General features: G+C 41.1%; 1 protein-coding gene across 5 annotated transcripts in view; it reads left to right on the top strand.

The window, feature by feature from the left end:
- The window catches only part of LOC135091662 (proline dehydrogenase 1, mitochondrial-like), a 33463-nt gene extending 23085 nt beyond the window's left edge, over nucleotides 1-10378 (top strand). For 4 of the 5 annotated variants that reach the window (XM_063989479.1, XM_063989480.1, XM_063989482.1 and 1 more), the window contains 6 exons: nucleotides 510-574; nucleotides 5304-5666; nucleotides 6328-6570; nucleotides 7091-7231; nucleotides 7753-7897; nucleotides 8794-10378. In XM_063989479.1, coding sequence (XP_063845549.1) covers nucleotides 510-574; nucleotides 5304-5666; nucleotides 6328-6570; nucleotides 7091-7231; nucleotides 7753-7897; nucleotides 8794-9014 — 1178 coding nt within the window. In that variant the 3' untranslated portion in view covers nucleotides 9015-10378. Of the gene's footprint in view, nucleotides 1-509; nucleotides 575-5303; nucleotides 5667-6327; nucleotides 6571-7090; nucleotides 7232-7752; nucleotides 7898-8299 lie in introns of all 5 variants that reach the window. The other variant, XM_063989481.1, reaches the window with a different exon arrangement.
- The last annotated feature ends 839 nt before the right edge of the window (nucleotides 10379-11217 follow it).

Raw genomic sequence — 11217 nt, 5'->3', positions numbered from 1 at the left:
AGGTAGAGAACGAGAAAAGAGGTTAACGAGGAAAATGGAGAGAAGAAGGAAAAAGCTAGCGAAGAGGAAGAGGAGTAGGAGGAAATACTTTAGATACCGAGGAGGAGGCAGTGGTGACGTAAGGAAGGAAAATGACAGATTAATATTGGAAGTTAATGACGGGAAGTGAGACATCAAAGTAAGTGAAGAGGAAGACAAACAAAAGGGAGATGCTGAGTAGGAGAAAATAAAAGATAATGACCAGGAAGAGGAGGAATAAGTGAAAAGGAAGAATAACAAAAGGAAGATACTAAAGAGGAAGAGAAGGAGAATAAAAGACAATAACTAAGGAGAGGAGAATTACAGATTACAGAAGGATACAGGTAGAAACAGACTTCCAGATTCTTATTAGACTGCTTGACTTGACTGTCCTATCATTACCACCCTTAGAGAAGGACAGCATGGTGGAAGAAGGAGGAGGAGGAAGGGAAGGAAGACAGTGTAGTAATAACCTCTGGTGTTCCCAACAGATGCTACCAAAGGCACGGGCTTCGCTGCCATCAAGATGACCGCTCTGGGCCGTCCACAGGTGTTGGTGAGTAGCTCTCTCTCTCTCTCTCTCTCTCTCTCTCTCTCTCTCTCTCTCTCTCTCTCTCTCTCTCTCTCTCTCTCCTGGTGTGTGTTCTTATTCGTTCAAATGTCAGATTTCCGCTTATCTTGTTCTTTTGGCGTTTTACTTTCTTGGTATTCGTTTTTTTTTTTTTTTTCAGCTTTCGCAGCCTTAATTTTCATCTTGATGGCCGCTTGTTATACTTTTTGTTGCTTCTAGTTTCTACTTTTTCTTTATTTTTTATTTTTATTATCAACATTATTAGGAGAGTCGCTCCAGCACCTGCTCTTTCGATCTGTCCTGTCCGTGCACTTTTTATTCTTTTGTTTTCTAAAGTTGCTCTTAGTTTCTCTTTGATCTTAAGGCAAAAAAAGTATCACACGGATCTTTTCATGAATTTGCAATTTGTCAATGAGGAATAATTCGATTTCGTGTCATTTCCATCAGCACCATTAGAGGAGGTTGAATTCTCGCTCTATTATTTTCAGCATGCCAGCAACTGCTCCTTTAATCTATCCCGACCTTGTCCGTGAAATTAGCCTTGCGTGTTATCTGTTTCAAGCTGCACTAAGCACACTCCATCTTTCAGGTGAAATTCGAAAATGGATCATACTTTTAATACTTTGGCGATTGAATTATTACATCTTCATGTTCGAGATAAATGTTCCACACCCACGTGGCCGATCACTTATTTTTACCGAGTACTTGTGATTCACTCCTGCAGTAATTTAGCGTCGTACCCAAAGCCTTTATTTGAAGCTAGTGGGGCGTCTTCAGATCTCCCAGAGGGTAAATGAACGTGTGTGTGTGTGTGTGTGTGTGTGACGTAGATCGGGTAGACATTTCTGGCTCACACTGGCGAGGCGAGGCGAGGGGAGGGGAGAGGAGCGGCGCGCCTCTATCGCCCCCCAGCATTCTTTGGGTCACGCACGTAATAGTCTGGACACGAGCCAAACATCGAAAGGGAGAGCCACGGGACCGCCTGGCAAGCTAGATGGTGGGCGGAAAAGCTGGGCTGGCGAGACTGGCTGGTGGGTGAATGTGGCAAGCTAGTGTGGGTGGTTGGGTGGGTGGCTGGCTGGTGAGCGGAGTAGGTTAGCTAGCTTATGGGCGGCCTGACTGGTGGGCGGCTAGTAAGTATATTGGGTAAGGGGGCTGACTCAAGCAGTGTATGGATGTACTTATATAGCTCAGCTCAATACCATATCGTTTATTTAAAGATTCATAACACCCCGTCATGGCTTAAGAAAGGTCGTGAGAGAGGAAGGCTTAATATAGGACTGGTAATCAATCCATACACTTGCTGAGGATATCTTTGGGTTGCTACAAATGGCGTGTATATAACCAGTCATTTGTAAGTCGTTTGAGCGTTGCGTGCCGTGCATTTCCTGGTACTGTTCACCTCCCTCCCTCCCTCCCTCCCTCCCTTCATCCCTCCTGCTCCCTGCCCCGCCGTCTAGCCTAGCGCCGCATTCACTGGCTTTATGAGTCACGACACAGGCTCTTATCGCTGCAGTAATGGCCGTGGTGAGTGACGCAGGGCAGGGAAGTGAGGTGTGGTGTGGTATGGTGAGGTGTGTCCTGGGCAGGTTACCTTTCCTCTGCAATATGAGGTAGCACCCCCGTCAAAGATAGAGTAGTCTTCCTTGCACCGCGTTGGTTCTCACACAGATGGCTTTAGGTTGGTTGTCGATAAAGGATATGACATCATCTTCAGCCTGTATAATTCCCCTGCAGGACGAAAGCCTCACACACTGGTTAGAGGGAAGTTGAGCCACAGTGCTGAATTAAGGCTAGCGCATCTTAGCGGGTGCCAGAGCGTGATAGGGGGCGAAATCTGCATCTTGGTTAACCTAATATTGCTCAAGGGTCATAAACAGTCGTCGTATATATGAATTGCGGTATTTCTCCTCTGTTATTTCAAAGCTGTGGTGCTCTGTAATTGTGCAGTGATGAAGTTTGAGTATTTTAGTTTCTTCGGCTCTGCCAGTGGGTGCACATGTTACGGGGCAAAGATTCATAATGCGTCGTAATTTCTAACAGAGTAACAAGCAATTTTGGCGTTAATTCCTATAGTTTACTGCCATTAGCTTCTGAGCAATCGTACGTGTTGGAGTTTTACACCAATATAATGCGGTGATGACTGATGAGTAGTTATACAAGTGTGTGGCGCCAACATCCAAAGAAGTGGTTAACACATCCTTCATTAAATAACCGTTTTCCTCTACGAGTCTAATCTGTGTCACAACACACGTCAGCTCGTAAAGACTTCTTGGCGTCGAGGTACTCCGCTGCGCCACTGTTCCCTGGCATAAGACGCTGCTGGCAACTCTTCAGACAAAAATCATTAAGCCAACAGCAGCAGTAGTAGTAGTAGTAGTAGTAGTAACCTCTAGAACACCGAGTGAATGAAGGAAAGCGCACTGGTCACGTTTTTCAACACTCCTTATCCCTCCTTCTCCCTATCTCCTCGACCTCTTCAGCCGGCGTGTGGGCGGACAAAGCTGCGCTCCTCACCTTGGCTGACCTAAATCTTGGTCGCCATCAGACTTGAAGCTGCCCTGTCTTTCCTGCAGCCTTTCGCCGCCCCCACACCGCCGCCGCTGCCGCCCCCTTTGTGTTGCGCCTCACGTCCGCTGGAATGAAACCGATTTCTGACGGCTTTCTTGCTTTAAACTTTGCGTAACTTGTTCCTCGATGTTCTAGTTAACGCTGCACTGGTTAGGATTGTTCAGTCAGTTTCCTAGGTCTGGAATTGCGTGTTATTTCGAAAATTTTGAAAGTAAAGTTTGAGTAGCAATATTCTCGGCTTTTTCTTATATCTTGAGACACTTTCATCAGCACTCCGAGTCCAGATGTACCGTAAAAATAAAATGGTTTCTGTCACTTGATCCGCTGTGGTGTAAAGAATAATTGAAAGGATGTGTAGAATGTTCCTCTTTAGTGTGTGTGTGTGTGTGTGTGTGTGTGTGTGTGTGTGTGCTTCCACAAGCTGCCCAGCTTAGCCTGGTCGTCCCTGCTGACCCCTTCCTTGATGCACTTGGCGAGACACGAGTGTAGTATTTCATATCCCAAGTTTAAGAAAAATAGTACTTGTCTCCTTTTTTATGAAGACAGGGAACAGAATAGCATTACCTCCTTTTAGTGTTGTGTAGTAAGGTGTGGTCTCGTATATTGGCTTGTATATTGAAAGACCAACATTGCTGTTATCACCTCAAGAGTAAGATGTAGTGTGCTGAATATACTCACTGCATACATAAGACTGTTCTTTTATTGCTGTGGACTGAGATGCGTATAAGGATTATGAAACTACTTTCTATACTTTTTTTCTTTTCCATACATAGGCCTTTTTATCATGAGAAACAAAATTAACGTAGGCAAAATCCATATATTTAATAATTGTATAGAACAAGAAGTAAGACTCAAGCTTGCTAAGATTAGATTTAAAAGGAGTGGTAGAAGATTGAAATAGACCCAAGTGTTATTGTGCTGACTCTAGAGAACTTTAAAAGATTAGTTAGACTGGTTATTTTATTATTATTTATTTATTTACTTTATTCATTTATTTATTTATTTAACTTATTGATTTATTTGTTTTATTTTACTTCTTATTTAATTTTATTGATTTATTTACTTATGTATTTTATTATTTATGTTATATTTTATCGTTATATATTTAAAACATTTTTTTTCTTTCTTTCCTTCTTTCTTTCTTTCCTTCTTTCTTTCTTTTTAGAGGGCTGAAACTCAAACCATACAACAAAGAACATGAACATGGTGTCCCCCATTCTCTCCCCCTTTTTTTTTTTTTTTTTTTTTCATACACAGGCAACAGTGTGAAGCTGAGGTGCATACAATCAACAATATGAAAGCTCCTTCTCTGAGTTCATTAGCTGTTAGTGGCAGCATGAAGGGTGCACTCATAACACTGGTATACTTGCTGTTTGTTTCCCACAGTGTTGGTATTTTTACTCTCATCTTTTATTTCTGATTAAATTGCTTTCAGGTTGCAAACAGCCCTAGGTTTTCCTTGTAAGCCATTATGATTGGCTGTCTCTCTCTCTCTCTCTCTCTCTCTCTCTCTCTCTCTCTCTCTCTCTCTCTCTCTCTCTCTCTCTCTCTCTCTCTCTCTCTCTCTCTCTCTCTCTCTCTCTCTCTCTCTCTCTCTCTCTCTCTCTCTCTCTCTCTCTCTCTCTCTCTCTCTCTCTCTCTCTCTCTCTCTCTCTCTCTCTCTCTCTCTCTCTCCCCCACTACTTTGCCACCACAGGGAGTCTCCTTCACAGCAAGAGGTTCCAAGGATGCAGGTCATCCTCACTCAGCCTCCTTTCATCTTGAGGTTCCACTGTTCTCACCACATTGATTCCCAGTGCACTTCTTTCCACTCCGCTCGCCACCTTGTGGATTGTCGCCTTACTCCTTTTGTCCAGGCCATTTGTGCATATACTTCTCAGCCTCCTCACAGCTGCCTCTTCTCATGATTTCTTACTAATACTTTTTTTTGTAATCCTTTTTTTTTCAATCTGCATAGTTTTCTAGTCATGATCTGTCATAAATATGCACCATTATAATTTTAGTTTAAAAGTAAACTATCCAAGACAGTATATATATTCTTCTCATGATCCACTGAAATCTTTGTACTTACTCTTCTACTTCTTCATTCATTATTTTGTTTATTAATTACAAACTTACTCCAGCACATCCTTGTCCCCAATAGATGCAGCTGTCAGAAGTGATCTACCGCACCCGGCAGTACTTCACCCAGGTGACAGGGGAGTCTGGACCAATGATGTTCTCGGACATCAACACAGATGTCTTTGAGAAGAGGTTCCGTGAAGAGAACATTCACACAGACAACCCAGCAATTCGTGAGTGGCTGGATAACATGACTTACGACACTAAGGGCCTGATCCACCTGTTCTCCTGGTCTGGCCTCATCGATGCAAACATCCTGCTGAGTGATCTGTTCCGTGTGCCCAACCTCAACACCGGCCAGATGGAGCCAATCATCTCAGCACTCACCACAGAGGAGGAGGAGATGTTCAAGAATATGATGCGTCGCCTGCACACCATCTTCAGGGTCTGTATTGCCTTTTTCCTTTTTTCTTATCTATCTATTCATATACCATGCTAGCAATCCCTCATGGGGTGACACAGACAAAGCAACACACACTCATGCATGCATCATTGGCACTCTTAGCTCCGTCAGCTCCTGGTGGAAAGGAATAGTCTTGTGAACTGTCTTACCACACCCCAAGAGCTTGGGCATAAGCACAGCTGGCCACATGCTATGCCTGATCTCCTTGGGTGCGGTAAGAAATTCTGAAGTACCCATTTATGTGTCATTTGTGGTCTTACTCTGAATCTTGTTTGTGAACTTAAAGGTTTTAGTTGGTTTATTTATTTAATTAATTTATTTATTTATTTACTTTATTTATTTATTTTTTTTTTTGTGTGTGATTTTTATATCTCTTGTTGTCCTTCTACTGTTTTCAAAATGCTTTTCTCTTCTATGTTAATTTTCCTTCATAACTTGATTTATACATCTCATCAAGCTCTTTTAGGTCTTATTTGTTATCTGTATCCTTGTACTGTTATAAAACAAGGATACATGTACTCTCAGGCTGTGTTTGTCATTATCTTAACTGTATCTGACCAGCAAATAGTAGTAAATGCACTTGTCTTCCTGTCTGAAAGCCACACACTACAGTATTCCTGCTAACAAGCCTTCCGCTTCACAGTATGCCAGGGAGCGGGATGTGAGGGTGATGGTGGACGCTGAGCAGACGTACTTCCAGCCAGCCATCTCCCGCCTCACCCTGGAGATGATGAAGAAGTACAACCAGGAGAAAGCCATCGTCTTCAATACCTACCAGTGCTACCTGAAGGAGACACTCAACAACCTCTCACTTGACCTTGAGCAGTCATATCGGCAGAAGTTCTTCTTTGGAGCCAAACTTGTCAGGGGAGCTTACATGGAGCAGGTGTGTATGTGTACCAAGTTGTAACATATGAAAAAAGAGCCATAGTAATGCTGTCCTGTATCCATATCTACTTATATCCAACCTTGTATCAAATTCACTTAAGGATCTTGTCTGGACCACTTCTTCTTACAATACATTCCTTATATCTACACTTCTATGGTGTGTGTGTGTGTGTGTGTGTGTGTGTGTGTGTGTGTGTGTGTGTGTGTGTGTGTGTGGTCACCAAGTTACAATCAATCAATCAATTTTCCTGATTTACTTTTGCCTAATTGCATTTTTACAGAATGAAGTCAAGCTTTTGTTTCTTCATTTAATATTACAATATGATATTTTCTCTAAACTATGAATGTCTTTGGCACACACAGCTTCTTCTGATAATGTATTTATAATCATGATGTGAATGCTTATGAGAAAAAAGAGCATTAGCCATCACTAACTGTCAGCTCACTTCCTTCATACCTTGTTCATGGTTCACATCAACTGTGACTCCACAATTATGACTTACAAAATTCCCCTGCAGGAGCGAGCCCGTGCAGATGAGCTTGGCTATGAAGACCCCGTCAACCCGAGCTACGAGGCCACCACCCAGATGTACCACGACTGCTTGGAGGAGTGCCTCAGGCGCATCAAATTCAACAAGTCTTTTGGAGACACTCAGAAGGTAGTGTGCTGTGCTGCTGTAATGGAAAATGTTTTAGAATAATGAAAGTTGATGAGAATTAAGCTATAAGAGACAAATACATAAATGCATACACTGGAACATAGAATCAAACATTGTCTAATGAAGCATGAGGCACCTGTGTAAGAGACATGAATATAGAATATAGGATCCAGCATTGTCTTAGGAGGCTGAAAGCACAAGGAGTACCAACTTGGCAACAGAAATTTACATGATTATCACTTCTTGTGTAATTCACCAACAGTATGTGTGATAATTGCCAATATAACTATGACATGTTCTTGGCCTGTTGTGGCCAGAATTGCTTCATACTATTTTCCAGCTTTCATTTCCTGAAGTGAGTAGCTGCTGCCCTGAAGCCTTCATGTCCATTATATTAAGCATATAAATGTCTGGAATCTGGTTGTATGATGGTTGATAACACAAAGCAGGATTTTCTTCTCAGCAAGTGTCTCTTGTTTGACTGATAAATGTGTACAGACTTTTCCATTTCCTGTCCATAGATTGCCATCATGATCGCCTCCCACAATGAGGACACTGTGGGCTACACTGTCAACAAGATGCAGGATTATGGCATCCACCCACAGGACAGAGTGATCTGCTTCGGACAGCTGCTGGGAATGTGTGACCACATCTCCTTGCCGCTAGGTACGTTGTGACTCAGATTGTCCTTGTGGTTCAACTTATTCTGTAATCTGATAAGTTGCTTGTTATGTAGTTTTGTGATATTTCTCTTCAATAATTTGTAATTGCTTACAAGCTTGTCTGGCATGATGTATTCTTTTGTTGCCTAACTTTGACTCATTTCACTTTGATCTGTTAAAGAATTTGAAGAAAGTTATTTGAGTACTCCTCCTTATCTGAGAAAATTTTGCAAACTCTGTATTTTATCAGAGAATGTACATGAATTTCCTTACAGAATTTTTGCATGATGTTTTGTGCAAAGAAGTAACTTAGCTTTTTTAAAAAGAGTGCCAGAGATGATTCTTTCACCATCCTCATGAGCATCACCTCATCTCACCCTAACACCATTTCCTGTAACAATTTTAGGCTGGGCAGATCCAGAGCTCAGAAAGGAAAGAGATAAATGAATGGCTGTCATAGGAGGCCCAGTGGCACGACTTGGGCCGAGCCTCCATTCATTCACCATCCTCGGCTGCTGAATTCTCAACCCATCTATCAGTTTATAAATCAACAACATCGCTACATAAACCTGTGGAATGGGATTATAACATTTTGAACATTCATGCAACAACTTGCCTGACATCTGTCTGCCTGTGTGCCAGGCTGACACCCCCCATGTGGCTATAATGATTGCTTGACCATTATAATTCCATCGCACACCATACTGTTTTGTAATAGGCACTTACTGAGTATATGTACTGGCTTTGAGTATGGTGATATCAAACTCTACCAGCTTGTGCAATTCATATGAAGTTGAAAAATTCCTCTGGCATTTTGAAGCATGAGCAAATGATGGCATTGTTCCTGCATAGCATATGCACAAATACATTTCCACAACTCACAAGTACTTGTGTTTACAGGACAAGCTGGCTACTCGGTGTACAAATACGTCCCCTACGGCCCGGTGAACGAGGTGTTGCCGTACTTGTCCAGGAGAGCGACAGAGAACGGCTCCATCCTGATCAAGCTGGAGAAGGAGAAGCAGCTGCTGAAGCGAGAGCTGTGGCGGCGCATCACCCACGGCCAGATGTTCTACAAGCCGAAGGGGAACTACATACCTGTCGGTGCCCGGCCTCACTGATGCGGAGGGGCAGCTGTGAGTTGTGTGTTGCTGTGGCATTGAGCATATCTTTGTTACACTTGTTTCACTTGCCAGTTCATTTATTTTACAGTCAATATTTGAAGTGCAGAGATGTTTTACAAGGTACCAGCTGAAAGACATTGGGATAACTTGCTTTTCATTATTATTATTATTATTATCATCATTATTATTATTGTTGGTTTGTTATTTATATTTATATTTTCTTGTCCTACCATCTTTATATTCTAACTCATTATGTCATTCTAAGCAAAATTTTAAAAGAGGTTGGCATCATTTACTTGTCATTATTGTTGATCATTGTTTTTATTCATTTGTATTTTTTTTTTACTTTGTGTGTTGTCTCAAAGCAGAATTTTAAAGCTGACCAGTTTATTTTCGTTACCTTTATTATTACCACTGTGTTTACTCTAGGTTTACTTATTTCACTCACTGTTGTTTCAAAGCAGAGTTTTCTCTGCTGCTGGAGGAGGAGAGGGTCTTGCAGTTGTATAAATTGCTCTTAGTATTGTGGATTGATGCTTCACTATCCATCCACATTTACATTTCTGTCCAGTCATGTCAAGGTGAGTGGTGTGGATGTGTTCTCCGTGCCGTGCCGTGCTGTGCCGTGTCCAGGTGTCCAGGGAAGTGCTTACATTGTGTGTACTTACAATATGCAGCCCTCCTTGTGTTACTGCAACTCAAGATTAATTACAGTTCCCCTCACAGTTTCCTTGTTACACTTTCCACAACTGTTTTATTTCTTTTCCAGTGAAACATTTTTCATAATCAACTCTTTGTAAAATTTTTACAGATTCTTTATCACAGCAAGTTTTCTTTCTTTTTTTTTTTTTTCAGTATTTCTGGGTATCTCTGGACCTGTCTTTTGTGTGATAGAACATATCATTTTGAATGCTGTTGTATTCCTTATTCATGGACTTAACCCAGGTGATGTTATATTGATGTTGACATTGATGGCAGACTTTTGTCACTGATTCTGCCTTGTTTCTCCTAATTGTTATACTTACAGGGCTTGTGCTGTATTGATGCATCTTTATTTGAGGCATCATATAAAGATTGATGGTAATATTTTGTGGATACTTTAGTATGTCATGGCACTGAAGCACCACATTCTGTAATGCATCATGAAATTAGGCAAAAGCTTCCATAGAGGGTCTGAGGTATAGGAGCTGTAAAAGATGTATTTGTTTTAGATATTATTGCTTATATTTCATCCTCCATCAGATATACTGCCATGTTTGTATTATTGTATTACAGAATTTCATTGCCATCAATGCTGTCAATGATAACCAAATTATAAAACTGCATTTTGTACTTAGTTGAATGTAGAACTGTTTTAAACATTGTCAAGTATTATTGTCAAGCATACTGTTACACTTTTATGTTGAATTGATAAAGGTATTGTAGATTTATCAAGAAGGCTATCAGATCAGACTGTATAAGGCACTTGAGTCAAGCTGGGTAAGGAGACTCAGATAATTGATTGCCTTCACTGCGTGTCATCACAGAGTGTATTCCTAAACTGATGCTCTTCTACTCCTGCTGAGGTTTTAACACACAAACTCTTATTGAAGAAAACCTGGTATTAATGTTTCCATAAAATTTGAGGAGCATTCTGTGTGTAGGGGACATTGGACCAGCCTGGATGTGAATACCCCAGGTATGTGTGAGTATTATGGATTATCTCATCTGAACATTCAGCATTCTTTGTATATAGAATGACATGTTTTTTTTAGTTTCAACATTGTTTACCAATGGAATTTTGTTTTGAAAACACTGACTGGAGTATCTGGATGACAAGGGTGTGCATGGCAGTGAGAAATGCCTTGAAAGGATCTCCCATGAATTTATACACTAAAAGAGTTTAATTCCATTTGGTTATTAGAAGTCATCTGCAGTACTCTTGAAAGCCACTTCTTGCCGTGTATACAAAATGCTCTTTACTAAAAGCCAGTAAACAGCAAGCTAAGATTCCTGCCATTGATTTTTTATATTTTTTTATTTATTTTTTTTTATTTTTTATTTTTTATTTTTTTGAATGGATGTCTGTTTTTCTTCAGGTTGCATCTGACAGCTGTTGTTCTTGAGTGACTTAGAGGACACATCTAATTTGATGACTTCACATCACTTTCATTCCACTTGCTGGGTTTATTTCACAAACAAGGAGTGCCTGTGAATGTGT

Source organism: Scylla paramamosain, chromosome 38 (genome assembly GCF_035594125.1).
Source record: "Scylla paramamosain isolate STU-SP2022 chromosome 38, ASM3559412v1, whole genome shotgun sequence".
NCBI lineage: Eukaryota > Metazoa > Arthropoda > Malacostraca > Decapoda > Portunidae > Scylla > Scylla paramamosain.
This window is presented reverse-complemented; position numbering and strand designations above follow the sequence as displayed.